The sequence below is a fragment of the Equus przewalskii genome, chromosome 2 (genome assembly GCF_037783145.1).
Source record: "Equus przewalskii isolate Varuska chromosome 2, EquPr2, whole genome shotgun sequence".
NCBI classification, from domain to species: Eukaryota; Metazoa; Chordata; class Mammalia; order Perissodactyla; family Equidae; genus Equus; species Equus przewalskii.
The window spans coordinates 89,320,479-89,345,006 of NC_091832.1; the positions used below are offsets into that span (position 1 = coordinate 89,320,479).

Consider the following 24,528-nt stretch of genomic DNA (forward strand, 5'->3'; position numbering starts at 1 on the left):
AGGTAGGAGGGTTTTTTCCACCTAATTTTCCAAATAAATTTTTGATATTTGATTCTCTATTTTTTTACACAAGTATTCAAATAAACTGAGAATTTCAATGGCTTTGCTTTTCAAATTGGGAAAACAGCACACTAATTTTGCCAAGTGGTATATTGCTTTGTATAAGGTATTTTCCGGCAAAGACTTGTTTCTGCCTTGTCTGTATGCCACTATATCATCATTGTCTCTTGCTGAAGTTTCTCTGCTGCATATCTTTATTCAAGTAAATGAGGTAGGAGATGCTTAGTCAATTGAGCAAGCTAATTGCCTAAAAATGTCTTGTTAGCACAAGATAAGCATGTACTGAAAAAAATGAGTATCTCATGCCATTGTCAACTGTGTTTCTAATGGTTTACTGCATTTGAATTATATAATTCACCCTTACACCCGAAACTCTGCTTCCACATCTCTTTCATTGTTTCCTTTGAGCGTATTGATACCCTTTTTATTTTCACAAAGAAAGAAATAATTAAAAACCTAAGAGAAAACAGATTTGGATTATGGTTTAATAAAATTATTTTCATTTCAACAAAGCTGGCATTTAAGAAGAGAGATAATTTCTTAAAATCTGGCTACATTTCTTTCTTGAATCCATTGTGGAAAACGTCTACAGAAGACTAATTATGACAAAGATATAAAAGAAATCTCTGTGAGAAATTTCTTAAACTCATCCACCCAATTATGCTTATAGTGTTTATCATCATGTGCCTCCATTTACCATCTCCAGAGTCAATAGAGTACTTATAACAATATATTTTCATATTTTATATGGATATCACATATATTATAAATCCAAAACAATAGGCACTAATGTATATTAGATACATAGGAAATAATATCGTGTGTGTTTGCCTGTGGTCCTTGTGTTCTTTCTTTGACATTTTGAAGTTATTCTTGAAATTAATTTACACTTTGATGAACTGATACCCAGTGGAAGCCAAATGACCAGGTACAGGGCACATTAAAAGATGTATTTTGTGCACATCAACAGCCTCCAGATTGATTATGAAAGGAATGTGAGGACATGGGCACTGGAGTGAAATCTCTAACCAGTACAAACGATTCATTCATCCAAATTGTATTGAGAACACAGAAAGCTTGTAGATAAAGTATTTTCAGGTTGTGTTAAGTTCTGTGTAGACAGTAAACAGGGCCACTGTACAGAACATCCCTGGGGGCCAGGCAGTTAACTTGCGACTAGAAGACCTGCTTTAGATTTAGAGGTCAAAGAAGGCCTCTGTATGCATAGGGACTTAAGCTGGCTGCGGGTACCGATTTGGAAAGCGTCTGTACTGAACAGAAGACCCAGGTGACTTTCCAAGCAGGGGGGAGCGGGCTTTGGTCGATATTTATGCGCAGGAAATAGGGTCGTAAGAACGGGAATCCTGGGGTTCAAAGGCGGTAAACTGGGTTGCTGGTTTGATGAAGCATGAGACCGAGTTATAAGTTGATCTGGTCTTGAAGCAAAAAGAGCCACAGGGGAAATGGCAGAAGAGGGAAGGACCATGTGCTTGGACTACTGGAATCCCAAGGTCAGAGTAGGACAACTGTAGGATAAAAGAGGTACTGAGCCAGTAAGATCCTACTCCCCCCGCCTCTTCTAGTCCCCTCTCACTCTCACCCTTACCAACCCCCAGCCCCAGCAGTCTGGATAATAGGGTCAGGCCTGACCCTTTAGTGAGCCTCTAGTAAGGGACAGAGATGCATGGGATCCAAGGCCACCTGATTGTTAGATCCTTTGGCTTTTGTGACACGGTTTTAAAAGTCACTATATAATCTTATGGAATAATTTTTTCCAAAGACTCTTTCCTCTTGCAGTTAAAACATACCAACTCATCCCATATGTGTTTTATTAGTACTTAAAATAAGACTAATCTGAGGCTCAAATTATTTAACAGAACCTTAGTTTATTTTTCAGTTTTCTCTAAAACTGATAAGTCTGCATTAACTGCTATAATTTTCATAGTAAATTTGTGGAAATTTTCACAGATACAAATCAATAGTAGGCAACGTACAGGTACATCACAGTTATCTCTGCAGTGTGGTGGTATATTGTCACACATTTTCAGACAGTTAACCCTCTTGATTTTTGTTTTACCATCTCATTTTTTGACTTTTCTCCTAATACCTTAAATTCAAAATGGATGAAGGAAAGTTCAGGCCACTGTATTTCATCCCCAACTCAGAGCCAATCAGCATGTGTTGTTTAATTTTTAAAGTGAAACATATGTTCTTAAGATGGAATATTGCATAGTCATTAAAAATAATCTATCAAAAGAATATTTCATCAAACAAGAGAATATAAAAGTTGTCAAAGCAGGATAACAAGCTACATGTACAACATGACCCTTACTTAACCCTCTGTGTCTGTGTGTACAAAAGAACAAGATGGGGAGAACAGGTATGAGTGTCCTTAACCACGGTTATCACAAGTTGGTAGAATTTTTATCTCCTTTATTATACTTTCCTGTATCTTCCAAAATCTCTGTAATGGGCCTGTATAAATGTCACAATCAGATGTTTTGAGGTTTTCTAAAAATAAATAACCTGGGGGGCCTGCCCCATGGCTGAGTGGTTAAGTTCACAAGCTCCACTTTGATGGCCCAGGGTTTCACTGGTTCGGATCCTGGGTGCCAATATGGCACCACTCATCAGGCCATGTTGAGGTGGCGTTCCACATAGCACAACCAGAGGGACCTACAACTAGAATATACAACTATGTACTGGGGGGCTTTGGGGAGAAGAAGGCGGGGGAGGGGGAGGGGAAGGAGAAGGGGGACGAGAAGGAGAGAAGAAGGAGAAAGAAGACTGGCAACAGATGTTAGCTCAGGTGCCGATCTTTAAAAAAAATTTTAAAAAGAAGCAATAAATAAAGAACCTGAATAAGCTGAACAAGAAAAGGGGCATATGTGAAGGAGTAAAATTCTGCCATTTTCCTTCAATTAGCCCATAGTATAATTAGAGAGGTCAAACTAAGATCCTTAAAGTCATTAAAAGACTCTTCAAAGCTGAGCTGTTTTTCAGTCTCTATGAATGTAAGAGATTGTGTAAAGGATCAAACTAGTATGGGAAGGAGTAGTCAAGAAAGGCTTCTTAAGGAAGATTAAAGCTAGTTTTTGAAGGAAGAAAACAGGATTCAAATAGCAAGAGAAAAGGATGAATCCCATTCTGGACCAGGAGAGCAGCATAAACAGATGCTTGGTGCTTGGAACAAGATAGAGACTCCAAATTCAGAAAACGTGCACACAAAAGGCATGCAAGAAATACTTTATTATCAAACCAAGCTACATATAGAAACACCAGCCAGCTTGTCTTCCTGGAAGAGAAAATGAAAACTCTGTTCTCAAATAGGATTCTTCATTCATCTGCTTCCTGGTCTTTGGGAATAGCGATATGTATAGAAACATCAGTGTTTGCAAGTGCTTTATAAGAAATTAACTTCACATTCACTCTGCAAGCCGTGTCAGTTCTGCCACACATAGTGTGATTAAATAGACAAATTAAAGTGTACTGCTTGTGCTTGCTTGTGGAAATGGAGGATTAACAAAAAGCCTTGTGGATAAGCAACCCACTATACACCTGTACCAGGTAAAGGATGTGTATCATCGTAGAATTCAGTGATTAAAATTCACTCTTATCACATTATGTCATGGTACAATGACAAGATGTCATTAGGTAGGTTACTTCAAATATTACAGCGGCTTTCCATAAGGAGAGATTATCCTCTCTGGTTGTTAAAGCTTTGTCCAGGACACTGCTGACTCGAAACACTAAGTTCTTCTGTCACATCGTATATTAGATTATGTGTACTGATTTTGGATTTTGTATATAGAGCCAATATGTCCAATAGCCCAGTTAGAAAAAAAAAAAGTTGTAAATTATGTGATCAGCTTTCTGTGTTCAGAATTTGAAAATGTGCATACAAATGTGCCCAAATTGACAAGCTGCACAAAAACAGTCTCATCTCTTTACAGAGGCAGCTTTTATAGCCTGCTAAGGCCTTCATTAACCTGCATGTCAGGTCCATTCAGACTTTATGAATTGCTATAAATCAGGCATTGTTTTAGATGTTTCTCTAAAAGAAAAAATTCTTAGGAGGCCAAACTTACCAGTTCTCTCCTGTGTTCACACTTCTACTCTCCTGCTGGTCTGTGTTCCATAAACGATTATAAAGCTCTGACTTTTTTAAAGCTCCAGTGGGAGAATAGAAGAATTTAGTATATCTTCTTTAGTATTTTTACCCTCTGCTTGGTATGCTGGGCTGGCTAAAGGGAATACCAAGCACAAAAGTATATTTTTGTATTTAATCTAATGATAAAAATATTACTTCTTCATGTAAGCTACAAGATGATCGTCAAGCAACAGGAGAAGCAACTGTTAAGAATTAGACAAGACCTGTGCTTAACCTATTTTGTTGCCTCATTATAAATCGATGCCATTTTTTTGATTCTTCCAGTATGACACTTCCCTTAAAAAACATCACATTCCATTGAACAGCAATTTTGGGGGAGCACCTTCTAAAGTACTGGAAGATCATAGTCACTGCACAGTATAACAGCTACTGCTTTTGGGGCATCTACTATGTGGTTACCTCTTTATAAACAGGATGCTGTATTTTCCTCACCACAACTCTGTGGGATAATAACATTAAAAATAACTAACATTTATTGAGTGTTTGTTTGTTCACCCTACATTGTTCTAAATAATTTACTTAAATTAATTACTTTAATTCTCACAATTTCATTACGTGAAATCATTATTGCTCTACTACTCTCTTATCATCGTTGTTTTACAGGAAAGGAATCCTAGATATGAACAGGTAAAGTAATAGCCCAAGATTTGAACCCAGGAGTCTGAGTACAGAGCATACTGTCCCATATTACCTTCACTCAAGAGATGAAAAATCTAAGATTCTCCGTGGTCAGCTTTCCAAAGATCTTGTGGAAGTTGAGTGACAGAATCAGAATCCAAGTTAGGTTTGTCTGATTCTGAAGCTCCTCCTTCCAACCATCAGGCTGTACCCCATCCTTACTGATTTCTTCTTCCTAAGAATTTCCAGGAGGTGGTGGAGACGAACATCTATAATGCCTGGCAGATTGTGATAAGGGCAAATAAAGGCATAAGCCAAAAACTATGGAAGTACTGAAAATCAGTCATTAAATGTAACTATGGTATCAGAAACAGCATCTTTGTGGAGTAGCACTTGGAAGGATGAGCAGGATTTCAGTTGGTTTAGAAGGAACACAGAAAACATTTCAGGCAAAAAAGTAGCAAAATATATGAAACAAAATTCTGAAGCTCATTTTCCAAGGTAATGAATTTAATGCTCATTTACATTTTCCTCATTATTACTTACAATCCCACTCTAAAAACAAATTAAGGCTCTAGAAATCCCCTTGCAATATTTTACAATTATTGCACGTGTATTAGGGACTTGTTTTAAAATTCTAAGTGAACACAAGTCTTTAAACATTGTTCTGTTGGTAGCAAATTATATGTAGGTGTGTTGAGGGAGGTCATTGAGAAGACGTCACCCTGGTTGATCTGCAAGCTGGAGCTGGGCAATTGGAGGCTCCCCACTCCCTCCCCTGTCCTTGGAATGTGCATTCAGTTTGCCTTCCCTGTTCCCAGAAGCTGCCCTAAGAATGCAGCCTTGAGATAGAAATGTAGTATTGAGACTATCTGGATGGTTTATGTGACTGAATCCAGTTAATGCATCTATATAAAGTTTTAAGATTTGGTGGGCAGGTGTGGAGATCTACTGGTCTTGCAGCTTCCCAAGCCTCCTAAGGAAGTTTCCTTGCCTATTAAACTAGCCACCCACCATTCTGGAGTGTTCTGTGTCTTTCTTCAGTCTCTCGCTGCCCTTCTCATATGGGGGCCAGTTTCAGATTACACCTGGGAAGCTCCTGGGGTTGCCAAGCAATGAGGTATCAGGAAGAATTGAGTCTTACTGGCTTGGGGGCTATGCTACCTGAAACTCAGAGAAGGCACAGGCCAGGCTGAGCCTGTCACAGCAGACCCTGTAGCCATGCTGTGACCCTGACAATTGCCTACCCATGCAGAGTTTGCATACACAAGAATCTTCTCGATGTGTCTTTGAGCTCTCTCAATTTTGACAGCATCGGGTAACTAGCAAGACTTTTGAGGAAATATTTTTCAGAACAATCATCTATCAACAGCACAGCAAAAACAATAGACAACTAACAGAAGTGGATTTGCATTTCAGGCTCAGATTTTAGTCTATAAGCTGAATGGGGCGGCAACATAGCTTACCAGCAGAGAGATGGGAGTGTGAAGCCAACTACCAACGTTTGAATCCTTTCTTTGTTACTACCTAGCCATGTGGCCTTAGAAAAATTACACAATGTCTGCGAATCTCTGTTTTCTTCTCTGTGAAATGGGAAGGATATCAGTATCTACCTTGTAAGGTTCTTATTAGGATTAAATGATTTAACATATACAAAGCACTTAAACTGATATGTAACAAATGCTTTTGGATATGACCTTGGGTGAATCACTTTATCACACTCAGTGAGGACTTCCTTGAACAGAGGTCTTAGCACTGCATTTTTGTGTGTGATAATTGCTATCCCTTACTGAACTCCTTCTGTTAGGCTGTAGCCTTTTCACATTTTATCTCTGCTGCTACAACAGGCCCTCTAGGTGCTTGCCACTATTCATGTTTCAGAGATGAATTGAGTTACTTGCTCAAGTAAGGTTAGGAAGTAGAAGCATATACAGGATTGGGAAAGGGAAGACAATAAAAAGTTATCTAAGACCTGCATATTGTTTTTGTACTGCTGAAATAGAGATTTAATTAAAAGAAGAGAAAATGAACCAATTAGAGCTTCTTAACAGGTCTGTCTTGTGGGTAGTGGTTTCTGGCAACTCAAGATTTAATATGTGCTGCAGTTGGAATGGGACCTGTTCTTATTGACATTGGTCTAAATTCCAGCTTGGCACTCTCAGGAGGTTGAAATACATGACACAGTTAATAAACGAAAAGTATATGAGAGATCAAAGCTCTCTTCTTCCCACTTCCTCTTGCCACGACTGTATCGTTTAACTACTGAATTTTGTTGTGATAAATTATGTATATTCTTCCCGTCACATTTCTTTCTGGGTAAGATACTATAAGAGCTTTTAATTAAGGGAGATCCTTGACCAGATTTAATTTCACAGGCCTAAATTGATTGTTCCACGTAGGTTTAGTAAATTATTTGTTAAATTAGAGGTTTGTAAAAAAATATTCACTTTCTACTCTATTTGTGTTTTTTATCCAAGATCAACAGCCCCATCCAGTTTCTCTTTCTGTGTGATTTACCTAATTACTTTCTTCCCTCCGTTGTCTCATTACTGAGAGCGGCTGGCCACTGGAACAGGTCTACCTTTGCAGCATCTGTTGCTACTTATGTGTAATTGAGGAATCAGGCCTGCCTAGGGCCTTGTGTTCATTCAGTGATTTTGTTTTGTGTAAAGTTGAAAGCCAGTAAGGTTATGAGGGAGCAAGATCCCCTCATGCTGCTGCCTGTGTGGCTGAAATTTGTCAGTGAGCCTTTTTGTCAAGCAGATGGTATCCAAATGTATCCTAGGCCACGTGGGAACCATGCCATGGGGAAGAGAAGAACCCTAGTAGAGTTGAATGCAGGATTAAAGAAGAGTCCCTTTACATTTCCCTTATACAAAACAGTCTTTTCCCAGATGCTTCTTACTTGAGCTTTGACCTTTTATAGTTGGCAATAGTAGTACTCTCTGTTTTACCATGGAAGAGGCTGACTCTCAGAGGGACTAGGTGACTTGTCTGCAGCCCAAAGCTTTTCAACCACTCTGCCTCTTTTTCCTACATCACCTCCTCTTTACCAATGACAAAGAGATCGCTCTTGGCTCTTAGCTGCAGTGGTAAGGTGGCAGAAGTCAGTTGCAGCAAGAAAGGTATTCCCGGGTAAGAACTTGTCCAAATTCAGAATACCAGTTTTATCCCAATACTCACAAAACTTTAACACCCTCTCACTCTAAGTGATTCCAAAGCCCATGGCTTTACATAAGATTTATGGGCTGTTTCTAAAATTTGTAACTCTTGCCCTCATTTTTTCAGGTGCTCCCATCTTCAACTGGCTAGTAGATATCTCTACTTGTTTGTCTAGGAGGTATTTTAAACTTAAGAGAGCTAACACTTGGTTTCTTGATTCCCATTCCTGTCCCCCAAAACATTTTCTTCCCCCATGATGTCCATCCCCATAAAATATACCACCATCCATTCAGTTACTCAAGTCACCAAACTATAATTCTTTCTTGATTCTTCTTTTTCCATAACCTCACATCAAATCATCTTTAAATCCTGTAAGTACTATGTTGAAAATATATTCTGAATTTGACCACCTCTCTCCATTGCCACCACTGTCGTTCAATTCTAAGCCACTATCAGCTCTCACTGGGCCAGTCAGGGAAGTCCTCATGGGTCTGCTTGCATCTGCTCTTGTCCCTGCACAGTCCCTTCCTAATGGAAGAGCCAAAATAATTGTTTTAAAAATATAAATGTGATTTCTTCACTCCCCGCTTAAAATCCTCCAGTGGCTTCCACTTCACTTTGAATAAAATTGAAATATATTACCACATCCTACAAGGGTCTTCAGGAGCAGGCCATTCTCACCTTATCTGTGCTAATCTACCAGCTTACTCTGCATCAACCTTGTTGGTCTTCTCTTTGCTTCTTACACAGGCCAAACATTTGAGCCTTTGCATTTGTTGTTCCCCCTCCACTGGCTCCTTGGTATGCTTTAGGTCACAGCTCAAACGTCACCTCATTAGAGAAGCTTTTCCTGATCCACTTTCCCCCAACATCCTCAATTTTTTGTTGTTGTTGGGTTTTTTTGGTGAGGAAAATTGACTCTGAGCTAACATGTGCTGCCAATCTTTCTCTATTTTACATGTGGGCCACCACCACAGCATGGCTTGATGAGCAGTGTGTAGGCCCACGCTCAGGATTTGAATCCATGAAAAGAAGAGACACAGAAGTGGAGCACACAAACTTAACCACTGGGCCACGGGGCTGGTCTCCCAACACTCTCAATTTAATCACCCTGTTTAGAATGCTCACTAAATTATTTTTGTTTAAGTTCGTGTCCCACAAGACTATAAGCTCTATAAAATAAGAAACTTGCTTTCTTGTTCACTGCTATGAAACTGTCACCTAGAATCATACTGGACACATTTAGACATTCAGTAAATATCCATGGAGTGGATGCATGCACGAATGTCATTGCTTTTTCCTCACAAATTTCGTCATAAAATAAATAAATGTATATATTTATGTATACCCTTGAAATGTCTTATAATTTTTACTCACACAATTATTTGAAAAGAGTAATTCATTTTAAAATTCTCAATGAATACCATTATTTAATCATTGATATTTTGTTGTTAGCTAATTATATTTAGAAAGGATACAGTTTTACTGGCCTTAGGCTTCTTCTAGAGAGAATTTACAAGAACAATCAGTCACAGGCTGAGCTGAAAAAGTTGGGCTCTAGAATTGGACTATGCAGCTGATGATTGCCTACCTGCATAGAATTTGATGCCCAAAATTCTTCACAAAGTAACTTTGGAATTCTTGTATTATGGCAGCCTGAGGGAGCAAGCGATCTTCTTCCACAGATGCTCTTAAGAACATACATATACAAATAACAAGCGTAACAGGCAACTAAAATAGTGGAAATAGGCTGGAGTCCAGAGATTTGAGCTTCAGTTTCAGCTTGCAACATGTAACAACACTGAGGGAAGGCCATACAAGGGCAGTGTTTGAGAGCATGGGCTGGACTGCCATCCTGGGAATGTATGAATCCTGATTCTGCTACTGGCTACCTGCACGACTTGGAACAACTCATCTTTACTGGGTTGTTTTGTGGACTAAATGAGCTAGTGTACTTAAAAGCACCAAGAATGGTGCTAGGTGTGTAGGTGTTTGCTTAATGGTATTATTTTAACAATTATCTGGGATTAATCCCTTACTCTCTCTGAAACTCTGATTCCTTATCTGTAAGTGGTGGATAATAATTCCTGTTTTACAGGGTGTTTGAGCTGATATATATGAATGTGAGAAATGCATTATTAATACATGATTAGGGATTTAACAACTCTTTTTTTTCATATTTAATTGAATCTTTACAAGCACTCAGTGAGAAGAATTATAATTATCCAGGTGAGGATACTGAGGCTCCATAACAAATCCAAAGTCACTCAGGACTGGAATCTATGACCTGAACCTTTGGCTGTTTACTACACAGAGCAAGTAAGAACTGCCAAGGAGACCTTCAAACAGAAGGTGTCTTGTATTCTTATCTTATCTAGTCTACCACGTGTCCTGGAAGAGCTGAGAAGGTGGTTTTTCTTTAATTTGAATTTGGGTAGTGTAAACTACTTCTCTTTGGTTCTGAAACTTCCTGTGTAGCTAGGGCTCTGAAGCATTCTACATTCAGCTAGCAGGTGCTCTGCTGAGCTTTAGGCTTGAACTATTCTCCTTGGAGATCCCAAATATTCTGAGATGTATGCTTCTTGTTTCCTTCAAACTGGTTCTCTTAGAACCAGTCTCTCCCACATTCAGGTCATCAGATCTGTTGTTTCCACATAGTGTTGAACTTGTGGATTTTGCTCTTAATAATTAGACCCTTTCTGCCGTCAAGCTAGCATACATGTGCTTTCTCACCTACACCCGTCTTCCTCCTCTTGTTTCATGTCTCCTGGATCACTAGTCATTTCTAGCTTTAGCTTATCTGTACCAACCTTGTTTTATTTCCTGTGAGTCAACCATCTTATGATGGAAGAATTGACACCCGTAACGCCCTATGTTTAACAGGCACATTGAGATTTTTCTTTTGTCTGCAGTAAAATCATGCATATGATTGACTCAAGAGATTCAAGAGAAATGGGGGCTTATCTTTTTCAAGCTCTTCAAAACTTGTCCTCTCCCAAAGGATGTTCTAGATGGAGACAATAAAATGATAGGTTAATTATTCCCCCAGACTATCTATCCTCCCATTCTTCCCTTTCCTCCCCTTATTTCCTAATCTATCTGTGTATGACTTTAACACTTTTAATCTACTTGTAAAATATTTGGCATTATAAGGACAGCCATTTCATAAAAAACACTGTTAATACTGCATATAACTACCAAGCCTAATACATTTATAGGAAAAAAAATTACTAAAATTTTTAAAGTCACCTTAATTTAAGCACTACATTCTAAAATTTAAGCCCTTAAGTGCAATACATACAATGTAATTCTTCTAAAACATTTTCGTTTGGGAAAGCATGTCTAAAAATTGCCTCATTCAAGATTTGGTGAAACCTAGACCATGAGTCAATGTGTTGCGTGTGAAATCATCCAGATAGAACAACTGCTTTTCAGACTGCGTGCTGCTTCCTGCCCAGACATGTGGACCTCAGAATCCCTCAGGAGACTGTCAACCCCTGAAGGCAACAGGCCAGCCACCTATTTCCTTTACTTTTCCTTAAAGACCCCCAAATACCTCCAAGACATCATTCTGTGTCCTCAGTTGGAGTTTAGAAACTTTGAGCACACTTCTCTTAGCCATCCACCTTTCATAGCTCAGGCCCTGCCTTTCCTGCCGCCCCTCCTGTAACTTCACTGTCTCTACTAACCATGCTGGCCTCATCTTTTGGTTCAGAAGTAAATCAGGGAAGCAGCCTCTCCCCACTAACCCACACGCATTACTCGATCCACTGAGGGCTCTATGCTTGTCCTGAATGGGAATTCTATTGGCTTCCATGTCAAACTGGTAGTTCTGGAAAAACGTTGTCATCTTTGGCCTCTGGGTGAGTAAAAGGCTTAAGGTTGTTCCCTGTTTCTTCCTCTTACTTCTGTGATTCTAGTTCTAACACTACAGATTTCCATTAACTGACTCACAATATTTCTTTTAGTATTCAGAGGGACCTGCTTCCATTCTTGGAATAACATTTTCATCCTTTCTTAAGCAGCACATATGTTCCTGCTGAAAAGAGCAGCAGAAAACAGCAAGCACTTGTTTCTAAAGTCGATCGTGGATTTGGAGCATGCACGTAAAGAGCCAAGTCTGTATGCAACATTAGATGCTGATGCCAGACCAGTGTGTGTTTACGGGACGTAGCGTGGGATATCAAAACCAGAAGAGATGCGGGCATAGGCTTGTTTTTAATCCAATTGTTTGAGGAGGGAGTCTCAGTCACCTGGGTAATATTCGTGAAAACAAGACAAAATAGAATTTTCTGAGGATTGACATGAGAGAAGCTGAGGGAGTAGGGGACAAGCTGGAGAATGCGAGTCTTCTGGTATGACAACAGTGATTTGAACCAAATTTGTTCTTTTCATATGTAAATATGCTGTCTGCTGTACAGCGGGCATGTTCACTGCTCCAGAGCACAGACAATCAAAGAGCGTTTCCCGAGAGCACCATTGTTCCAGGCAGAGGTTCTTTTTTTCTCTCTGGATTCTTCAATGATACTTAAATTGAGAACGGGTACTGAGTGGGTTGTTTATTTTAGTGTGTATGATGTTCCCAACTAAAGAAGGGAATTTCATCTTCCCAGTCATTTTTTTTCTTTTAAAAGGCAACATGTTTTTTATTTCACGTACACACAGAGACACATAAATTATGGTGGCATGTTTTTATATTGTTCTGTAATGGGGGAAAAAAGTCACAAATTTTATTTCAGGAACTATTGCTCAACAAGCTGAATCTAGCCTTTTATATCAAGGAAATCAATATAACTTATAAGTGAATCCAGTTATAATGAAATTTAGGAGCCCTGGTGCTCAGATCTCAATGTAGCAAGAATTCTAAAGCAATATTTCTATAACAGAGTCTCTTAAATTCCCTCTTGTAAATTAATACCCATGTTCCTCAATAACTCTGTCATCTGCTTCCTCCCTGTGGCATTAGTCTCATCCTTTCCTCAAGCTTTATTTGGATTCTATTATCAGAGTGTTGAGTCTTTAAATTCTCATTACAAAGCTAAATCACCATTGAACATGCAGAGGACCAGACGGAGAAGAATGACATTATTGTCAAAAAATCAACTCAGACTGCTGAATTCTGAGCTATTGGTACAAAATAAATAAAAAATAGTCTTCCTGCTTGAGCCATATGTTGTGATCTACAAATCTGACTGACTGATTAGTAAAAAATATGGATATGGCACTAATAGAACTCTGAGGTAGCAATAGGCCATTATTGCTCTGGGAATGAGCTAACACATGAAAAGTTTAAGCCTAATGCCACCTGGCACGTGGTAAGTATGTAGTAAATTGTGCCTCCTGACCCCCACCCCCATGTTTCCCATCTTTTTTGCATACTTTATTTACTGTCTTAAGGAGAACAACCTTAACATTTGTACGATATTCACATTTTATTGTTGTAGTATAGGAGCAAAAAATCTAGGATTATTTCAGAATATTTAAGAAATTCTTTCATTCAGCGTCTTTGTTTATTTGTTGGTTGGTTGGTTCGTTTAGTTTGTGTGTGTATGTGTATCGATTCCTTGGGTTGATTTCTTTTTTTTTTTTTTGAGGAAGATTAGCCCTGAGCTAACATCTGCTGCCAATCCTCCTCTTTTTGCTGTGGAAGACTGGCCCTGAACTCACATCCATGCCCATCTTCCTCTACTTTATGTGTGGGATGCCTGGCACAGCATGGCTTGACAAGTGGTGCCATGTCTGCCCCTGGGATCTGAACCAGCAAACCCCAGGCCGCTGAAGTGGAATGTGCGCACTTAACCACTGCGCCACCAGGCCGGCCCCTTGGGTGATTTCTTATCTTTCAACCTTAAACACTGCATTGCTTTTTACCCCCTGACTTTCTAGAAACCTACAATTAATACTGTTGGTTCAAGTTGTGGGTATACTTATCCTCCTTGAAAAGTAAGACCCTAAGTTTGAACTTGAAACATTAATATTTTGAACTCAGTGCCTTAAAAGACAAAGAAAAAAAAGGAGAAATAAAAAATAATTTCAAATTTTCTAATCAGTTTTACACACCAACTTTTATACATTTTTTTATTTTTTCCAACAAATATTGCTTATGTTGGCACATATGCATAGTTACATACTCTTTAGGGAACTATGTGCTAATTAAAATCTCCCACAGCACAGTTAAGGGGAAAATAACGCGTTTTTGTTTTATTTCTACAAAGCTTTAAAAAATGGTTACTTAACTGGAGGGAGAAGCTATGGTTTGCTAAGAGAAATGTATTCCTGACCTCACTAGTCCCAAGTCTTATAAATTTACAAGTGATGACTTTGATGACCTCATCTTTCAGAGCGATGAGAGAAACATATGTCAGAGAGGACATCTGAGAGAGCAGAGAAGAGAACACAAAGAAATAATACCAAGTGAGAAAAATTACAGAAAGTGGCTCTATCAGTTGAAAATAAGCTAAATGAACAGGGAGGGCAAGATGTGACGCTAGACTCAGTGAATTCGAGACTCTTAAAGATTATCGCGAGAAGACAGAATGAACACGGAAGGATATATATTAATGGCCCTACATCAGGTCGAAATGATATAGAGACACATTTTTCTAAGAAATAGCCTTAAGAAAATATTCATAAGTGAATAGAGTGCTCCCAGCTACTTAGGAAATTCTCATTCTGTGGATATTAGTATGAGGCAAGGACGCTGTGCATTCGGCCATTGTACTACACACAGCTGAATTATCAGGGGATGCAGTGCCCTGGGAATGAGGCAGTATTGTCTTCTGAATCTACTCAGGAGATCTGAACTGTAGAGGTTAGCAGCCTAGGCTTCAGAAAATTGCTATCTTAAAATTCCTGAAAGAAAGGAAGTATAAAGAACAGAAAGGCAGAAGAAACTAAAAATAGGAAAGCATATTATACTGGCAAAGTAATGAAAGAGAGGGGCTATTAGGCTTTTTAAGTGTTACATATATCTTTTAATGTATGATGTAAATTGATTTAATCTAGATGTAATCACTGGTATAAAATGGTAACTGTGAAACTGTGTAAAGGAGTCCAGTAATTTATTGGACTGGAAACATAACCTAAATTGGCATATCCGTTGATTAGTGGCATCTAATTTTCTGTAGTACAAGGAGCAAGGATATATGTGACATTTTTGAGAAACCTGACCAAACCTTAAGAATCTGAGAAGTGGATAAAAAAACTGCATTCTAGGCTGCAAGAGTCTTACGCATAACCCTAGGGAAGCGGCTGATTCTCTTAGCGGTAGTAAGATAAGAATGGTGCTCTGGAGGAGCCTGGAAGCTAGATGGTTATTCCCTAAATTCCTGTTTATATAAGGCCACTTTTCTCTTCAAGATGACCCTGTCTCCTGTACCCTGGCCTTTTTTGCCCTTGAAGGGCATGAATTTCTCTCTTCTGTTTTTCCTAAGAAGAGTCTGTAGAGGGTACAAGAGGTGATCTTTCATCAGAGGAGAGGGTATGATTCCACTGGGCTATGTGGGGTCCTAGCTGTAGCATTCATTTTTAATTGCAAGAAAAAGAAGCTTTATTAGTCTTCACAGCCTTCCTTTTTAATGAAAGAATGTACAGATGAGAGGAGTGAGTCTCTCCAGGACCCCTTGGGCCATCTCAGTTATTAAGATAATACTTTCCTATGGGCCATCACTCTCTAAGTAAAGGAACACTAACTTTTCAGTTAAACTCCCACTTGGATGGTGAGTTGACCTTTTACCTGTAGTACATCTGAGGACAGTCAGAAAATAAAGCTTTCTGGGACCGCCCTGGTGGCGCAGCGGTTAAGTTCCCACGTTCTGCTTCTCAGCAGCCCAGGGTTCACTGGTTAGGATCCCGGGTGCGGACATGGCACTGCTTGGCAAGCCATGAGGCATCCCATATATAAAGTAGAGGAAGATGGGCATGGATGTTAGCTCAGGGCCAGTCTGCCTCAGCAAAAAGAGGAGGATTGGCAGCAGTTAGCTCAGGACTAATCTTCCTCAAAAAAAAAAAAAAAAAAGGAAGGAAGCTTTCTGCTATTTTTGGCTTCTCATTTGGAAGTGCCCAGTCAGAGGTGAAATTAACAAGTCTCAGTGTGCACATCTGGTTTCACAGAAGGCAATATATTAATGATACCTATGATTTCTGAAATTAGTAAACAAACCAGTACAGGGTTTAAAATTTTTTTTATTTGTCTATATGAAAACAAGAAAGTCCCTAAAAATCGCAGTTATATATTTAATAAAGTGCTTTTATTGAAAAAGAATAAAGTTACACAAAATCAGGAGCAACCTGGAGCATCTTGAGCATTTAATTACTGTAAGAATATTAGATGGATAAAATCCATTTTTGTGTTAATGCATAAGTATATTCATATTAATCTTAATAATAATAAATGAAGGACCTATTATGTGCCTAGCGTTCTATATACATTACTTCATATAATATTTATAACAAGTCTATGAAATTTGTCCTTTTATTTCCATTTTACAAATAAGAAAATAGAGGCTGAAAGAGATAGAGTAATTTATCCAAAGTCACATAGCTCCTTAGGTTAGATCCTGGTTTCAAATAGTTTTATCTCAAGAGAAAGAAAAACCACATTTCTTTATCCTCTATATGCTACGCTGTGTGGTTTCTCCTCTAAGCTTAACTTTCCTTTGGCTAATTTAAGAAGAGAATTGTAGAAATGTGGAAAGTCCCCCACCCCTACCTCCTCTGCTTGTGGCCATTGCTTTGTTCCGGAGGAAAGAGGATAAACTTTGTTAGATGCCACCAGCCCAGAATGGCGAGAAGAGACATGAAATAGGATGAGGCAAGAAAAATGACCTGACTTACAGAAGAAAGCATTCTGAAAGGGAAAGAGACATTTGCTTGGATTCAACCATGAGCTCACACTGCCCTGGTGGCTCATGCCATTGCCCTTGGCAGACCCCTCTGCTTATTTGTGTTCTCTCTATCCAATATGGATCTTAGAACAGGATTCGGCCAGTGCTGCTGAATTCAAAGGCACCTGAACCAATAGCTGTGTTCTATTTCAAATTGATTCTTGCTGGGACTGAGCTCTCTGATAGACGAGTTAAGAGACATTTTTAGGATCCCAGCCAAAGTGGGCTAGAGTAATGGAAAGGTTCCACGGACTCAGTAGACTTGACATGATTTAGAAATGATGGTTGAATGAAGTGAAAACTGATATTTTATTAAAAAAAAGTATTTTGGGGTAGATGGACTATTTAACTCAACAAGAACTCTGAAGATACCTGCCCTTTAGCTTCGGGTCTTTCAAATATTGGAACTACAGGAGCCAAAAATGATCTGTGCTCTCTTCCTAAGAATCTAATTAGTAGTTTTAAGCATCTAGAGCAGAGGTGGGCAACTTCTGGTCATTAGGTCAAATCCAGTTACAGATATATTTTGTGTGACTCTTACAGCTTTAGCCTACACAGTAACTGGGATTGCAAGCTTTGGACAAATCCTAAAATCAAGCCACAGAGGGCTTTCATTTCCTCAAGCAGTGAGTCTGAAATGAGGTCCCTCTTTTGATGCAGCATAGGCTTTCCAGTTTGCTCAGTGCCTTCCCCTCCCCTGACTTACTGAAGCTCCATTTATTTTTGTCATTACACTTCTACTGGGGATTTTCCTCTACTAGAGTGAGAGCTGTCTGGCTCCTGTACAAATGTGAGCTGGGGACGCCTGTAGGCATCTCAGGCACAGCTGGCAAGAGAAAATGAGCCCTCAGGTTGTTATTTACTGTAGCAAAGTTAACAGGAAAAATAGTCACTCGTAGCTCTTATTTTTTCTAAAGAAAAGTTTCAAATTATAGTTTTTTTAAAAAAATTATTCTATATTGTTATTTTTTCTTCTTTTCAGTAAAAATTAGTCAATTCAGTGGACACAAGCACATTTGAATCCCAACCTATCAACATCTTGTATAATTAAACTCCTCTGGGCTCTGCGCATACTTTTAAATAGCTCAGTCCAAAGAGAAGCCAGTAAAAAGGCAGAAATAAAAGTAAAAATCTACTGATGAGTGAATGATTGCAGAGAGGCATTTATGTGTTGCTCCTCATTTGACTTGAGTCTTAAAAAGATGAGATGAAACAAGTGAAGCAAAACCCCAAAACATTCTTTTAGTCTTGTGAGTTGAGGAAGGCCGTTTATGCAGGCCACTCCTAGACTAGAGTTTTGTTTGGGTAGTAGGCAATGGTAAGTACGTCTGGAAGACTGATATAACACTTTTTGAAAACACGTTTTTAAGGCTTCTCAATTGGCTACTGAATTATTCCAATGCCGGTTAAGCTTTATAGCGATCAAATGAGTAATAGCTCCATGAAGCAATCCAATCACTCATCGTTCATCACCCTCCTATACACCTAACGTGTGCATAGGTTTCACTTTATGAAATGCAATGACTCATACACTGGTTTGGTATTTACAAAGAAATACTGGACTTGGTAACAACTTTTAAGGAGCTGTCTGGATATGACTAAGTCAATAAATCCATTTTACAAAATAACAAAACACCAAATATTGGCAAATGTTGGTAGTAATATTGGTAAATATTAGTATAATGATATTAGTAAACTTTATTTTTGCATAGAAAAGTCCATTCGTAAACAGGGCCTAGTTTCTTTCTCAACTCAACCCTGAGAAATAGGTAGACAGGTGAGGAAATTGACTATCTAAGCTTTTGTGACCTAACGTCACATAAGTAGAAAACAAGGAATCTGGGACTACAGCTCAGGAATTCTGACTGATTTCAGGATCTTTCCATGACATCTTGCTGTATAAGCCTTGGGGAACAGTAAATGCTCTGGGCTATTGGGAAGAAAAGAGATATGTGCAGCCCAAGATGTGACTTATTTTCTTTGCCTGGTTTTAGCGCTATAGAATATAAAGAAATACAAAATGTCATTATTATTGTTTTACTTCATCACTATCAGGGGATCTGCAAATTGAGTTGGACAGAACATTTCAGTTTAATGGAGATTTTCTCTGTTTTTCTCAAGAGTGAGTCTGAGAGTTTCTCTGATAAAATGGAGAACAGCTGCTCGCTTCTGAGAACTAACCACAGCCCACAACCAAGCCTGATAAGAAATCAGAAAAGGAGTGTCTTATTTGAGCAAAAGTGTCGTAAGATCATATGGTAGAGACTACAGGCAGAGAGTGGGCAAGATGCATGTATTTGAAACAAGGTGACTCCAGCTTTAAAATCCAAGGACAGATATATGTTAGTAAGTGGAGAGAGTGCTGTACTGTGAGCAGAAAACCAAGAGAATGAGTGGTAAAATTAAACACATTCATAAGGCAAGTAGAGGAAATGATCAAAATAACCACCGAAGAAGAGTCAAGTTTAAATCTAGCTGTTTTTTTTTTTCCTTCCGGCAATATGTTGACATTATTGAAACCTCACATCAGTATTTTCTAAAACTGTAGATCTCTTAGGTTAGACAAGAAAGAATCAAGGGAGTGGGTCTTCCAAAGAGAGGTGGCATTGTGCAGAGAGGAATTCGGTAGCCAAGAAAAGAAATGGAGCTGATGGGTGGGACATTAAGGAAACTGCCAGAGATTTCTAGTAATGCAAATGTGGAGCACTCATATTCTTGTTCTTAATATGTAAAACTGAAATAATAATTCAAAGCACTGTTTTGAGAAATAAAGAGATAATTAGCAAAATTCCTCAAAAATAGTGAGGGCTAAATAAACTCTAGCTATTCTTTTTTCTACACATGCTTTCTTAAGCCCTCCTGTATTGCTAGAGAAATGTGGTTTCAATAAGGAAAAATTATGACAAAATACCAGACAGGAGTAAAAGGATCTCAAAGTCTGGCAAGAAGTTAAATAATTTGCCCAGCATTGCTTAGCTAGGAGAGCTGGACAAACACCAGGCCTGTTTCATTCCAAAGCCCCTGCTTTTTCCTCTATAAGTGAGGTGATCTGCCAGTGACTGAGAGGTGATAATTACATTGATAATTTCCTTTGCTTTCAAGTTTCAGATTTAAGCCGTAGTACCTCCATCCCAGTGGAGGGGCTCCTGTAAATGACTGCAGTACCACAGCGTAACTTAAATACTCTGGTCCTTCTCTCCCTTCCCTCACTGGTTAGAAGTTTGGGGTAGGGATTGTATAGAGCCCAGCACACTCTCACCACGAATCCAGGACCCAGGGCCACTTCTCAGTTCCCCCATCACAGCTCCTGCCTGCCTCAGGCCACCAGCTGAGCTGAATTTGAACCCCCGCTGGTGAGGACACTGCATCATACTTAGCACTCCAACTGCAGGTAGTAAAATTACTATTTCAAAGCCAGGGGAGAAAGCATAGTGAGAGGAGATGTTGGACTTGCTGAAAAAGAATATTTTTCTGGGTTTTTCTTCCCTAAATGGGGGAAACGATATGTGGGAGGAGAAAATACTCAAGGAAATATGGTATGGTGGTGAGAGTCTGTAATATGAGCCTGGTGTCTCAAGGGAAATTTCTTACATTTGTGGCCCCTGGGCAAAAATTAACCCATCCTGATTCTATATTTCTCCCTCCCAGACTTGGCTGGAATCCCAGACAGAGGGTGTTTTTAACACGTCCTCTGCCCCTCCCTTGTGGCTTGTGTGCTGTGTGGTAGGATAGCCCCTCTTTCCAGTTTCTGTTCCTGGGTAATGACCGAAAGAGGTCAGCTGTAGAGAAGACATAGGTAAGGACCAAGTGTACTTTCGAACCTTTGAACCAATCCAGCCAGTGTCAATAAGGAAGAGAGTGTAAAGTTTCCCGGATATGGCCCAAATCAATTTAGTCAGTCTAGGAGACTAATTACAGTCACTCAAGTCCCTCAGCGGTGTGTGCAGTCATGCATCGGAGCTGTGATCCCAAGGCAGTCGAGACTTACAAGAGCTGCAAATGTGGTCAGTGGAAATGAACTCTCAATTCAGCTCCACAGCACGTGACTTCCTATTCTGTAAGGTACTTCCAAGGGACTTCCTCTGTACAATCAGCCAGCGTCCCAGGAGATTTCATTCAGCACCGTAGCGAAGTTTACTTCCAGCCCGGGACAGAAGTTTTCTCCGAGATATGGTGTTAGTTTCTTTTCTTTCTCTTTCCTCTGTCACTGCCAGCATGCAAGGATCTTGTGGCTCCCGTCCGTGATCGGAAGCTGAATACTCTGGTGCAGATCTCAGTAATCCACCCCGCGGAGCAGAGTCTGACAAGATACTCGAGCACGGAAATTGTGGAGGTGAGCATGCCGTCTGCCTGCGTTACTCTCACGCTCGCGCTCTGTCTCTCTCAATCTCTCTCTGGATCTGAGCAAACAGCTAAAATAAGTTAGTTCATGCCCTGTAGCTACGCTGTTACTGTCCTCTGTCATTTGGGAAAGCATACCTGAGGTTATTAAGCATGCATTGGTAACTTACCAGAATAAACAAACGGAGGAAGAACGTGCCTTTTTCATAAACGATCGTATTTTTCCTTAGTAAATAAAAAAATTTCCACGTTGAATCCTCTAATAGAGCACCAAATAGAGAAAAAAAAAAAACCCGAATATTTTTAGCTTAAATGGAATGAATATTTATTTTTGGGAAAAGAAGAAAGTCATAAAGTTACCGAGCAAAGTTTTAAACCCACTAAGTATTTTTGCCCTTTTCACTTTTTCTTGTATTCTTCAGTCTGTCTGTGGAAACTTTATATTCTCTGCTGTTGGTTTCTTTTTTTAAAGTATGATTTTTTTCAAAGAAAAGTAGATGATTAATTTGAGAAACTAATGCTTCTAGGCAAAATGTGTAAATATTACTCATTAGATGAGAGATTTCCTATTTACATTTATTGTTAATAATATAATATTCAAAATGTGTCAGGTGGAAACTTGTTATGGTGTTGGATCAGATTCAAAAGAGGAAGTGTTTCCCTTTTGATTATTTTGTTCTCATCACACGTTTCACAACCTTAGTGAATGAGAGATATTTATTTGAGCATCTGGGACTAACGAAAGTGTATTCTAAACTCCTTACCTCTGCATGCTTTTCTTAGACTTGTGAGCCCTGTCTGTTTTGAATGAGGAGTTTCTCTGCCAGAAACTGAGTAGCCTACCCCAGGCCTGGCTTGCTCAGTGCTGACTGGCCCCTTGACGCCGGGTTGATGGAAGAAATGATTCAGACTAAACTCGACTCATTTCTTTAATGGGACTGACCCAGATCCTACATATAGCCTTGAAACTGCCCTTTTGGAACTTGAGGTTCCAATGTTGGTATAATTTGCAGTTAATGCTGTAGTCGAATTAACAAGAATAGTCTTATTCATGTAAAGAAAACTTGACTATGATTGTAAAATTGTTCATTTGTATGGAAAACATTTTCAGGTATTATTCCAACTTAATTATTTTTTTAAATATTGTTTTAATTTAAAAGAAAGTATTTATTTTCACACGTTTCAAAATTTTATATTTGAACATATGTAACTTTTTGGCTGTTTTATTCACTGTCTAACACAGAGTGTAACCAAAAGTAGTATTTGGTGAGTGAAAAGAAGAAAGAGTGAATGAATAAATGAACAACTTGGGTTTTCAGACACTGCCATAGACAGATGGTTTACAGCACTCTAGCAAGTGCCTCAATAATATTTGGCAATATATATATTTAAATATAGTTATAAAATTTAATATTAGATGTCAGCTCTCTAAAAATGAATTTGGAGGCATGGAAATAGCCTCTGCTCTGCATCCTGAGCTAGTAATTTCATAGCCCCAAATCCATCATATTTAGTTTCTTTCATTAGTTTTCAAATCAGTCTGAGAAAAAAACACAGCTAAACATCTAAAAACAAGTGGATACCATCAGAGCATAGCTTTCAGTTGAATCACTATAGAAAGGAAATAAATGGACAGCATGAGATTACCAAATGGTTCTTTCTGAGAAAATAGCTTCATTTTAATTCAATCAGTCAATATCTTAGATTATTTGCATAAATTACAGGTTATATCCATTAAATGTATTCTAAATCGACTGACAACTGAGTCTAAAGAAGGGCTATGCATATAATGAAAATAAAGAGTTTTTCAAGACTATTCGCAGTTCTGACAACGATGCAGGGCCATTTACTATCAACAGCTCTATCAGTACTTTGGGGCCTTGGGCCAAGTGGTTGCCCAGGAGCATCACTTGGCAATTCAGCTCTGTCTTCTAATAGAACTACTTCCTAGAAAAACAAACAGACCCGGGCACACTTTCTGCATTCTCATATGTCACTGCGTGCTGCCGACTGCAGTTGCTGCCTTACTGAATCAAAGTTGTCTGCTTGTGCTGTCACAGGGAACAAGAGACCCACTGTTTCTGACTGGTGTCACATTCCCATCTGACTATCCCATCTATGAGGAGACCAAAATAAAGCTAACAGTCTATGATGTCAAGGATAAGTCTCAAGACACTGTAAGTACTTGTACTTCTTTCTTTCTTTGGGAAAGGGAATTATGCTTTTCTAAACTATTGGGTTTTTTAATGTAACTGGCATTTTTCAAAGAAAGTGTTTGTCCTGTGTTTATGTTTATAGTTTACTGGGATTTTTTCCAAATTCATTTGGCCTAGTGCCAAATTGGCAATTGGTTAGGAGCAAAAGCTTTCAAAACAGATTTTCCTCTTTTTCAGAAGGCTGGCTTGAACTTTTGGGTTACATTTTTGTTGTTTTAAGAGTTGCTGAAGGAGTAATATTGTGAGCAGAATGCAAGTGGAAGAGATTAAATAATGTTTGAAAACTTTCTAGGCATTGTAATTATTCTAAAACAGGGGATTGATAAAGTACTCTACTTTCACAGTTGGTTCTTTTACAACTGTAAAGAGAGAAACTCCCTCTGTTTTCCTGAAGTTATTCCTGGCACCAAAGCAAGCAGAGGAGGTAACTGGAAGCACTAGGCAGAAGCTTGAATTGGCCTCTTTACGTGAAGGTCATGTAAAGTCCCTGTGGTCTGTTGTCGGAGATTCTTCAGTCTTCCACTTCCTACAGGCTCTGACTTTTCCTCCACTTGAATGAGACCTTATGGGTAAACAGTTAAGTACCCTGGCACTATCTCTAGAAGCCACTCTTAAAATTCTTGGACAGGAGGGAATGCTATTGGGTAGGTGTGGGGAACGGGATGGTTGAAAGGGAACCCTCTCCTTTAAATCTCTCCTGTTAGCATGAATTTTTGTCTGTTTTCAAGGCAGGGGGTTATGGGAGTCTTAATGGTCAATGGTGAAGCTCAAGCTAGAAAACACTTTGAAGGCAGGTGGGGCAGTAGGTTCTGGGAGAGTACTGGTTGAAGCTAAGAGGGGCGGCTGGACTTGGAGAATCACGCACTACATTGTCTAGGTCTGGGGGAAAGGTGGCTTTAAACTCTGCCCTGCCTTCCCTCACTTAGGCATTTCTGCCCCACTTGACTATTTCTCTTCTTTCCATTCTTTACCACAAAATATATAACATAGATAGATGGTGGGGATGTCTAATAGAGAAAAAATATTCTATATTGGAGGAATTTCTACTCATCTTAGTCCCAGGAAAGTTCATTTG

General features: G+C 39.1%; 1 protein-coding gene across 27 annotated transcripts in view; it reads left to right on the top strand.

The window, feature by feature from the left end:
• The window catches only part of INPP4B (inositol polyphosphate-4-phosphatase type II B), a 747,875-nt gene that overhangs the window by 395,570 nt on the left and 327,777 nt on the right, over window positions 1-24,528 (top strand). For 21 of the 27 annotated variants that reach the window (XM_070608969.1, XM_070608970.1, XM_070608973.1 and 18 more), the window contains 2 exons: window positions 21,111-21,229; window positions 23,298-23,414. In XM_070608969.1, the coding sequence (XP_070465070.1) occupies window positions 21,111-21,229; window positions 23,298-23,414 (236 nt within the window). The other 6 variants (XM_070608994.1, XM_070608987.1, XM_070608988.1 and 3 more) reach the window with 5 other exon arrangements.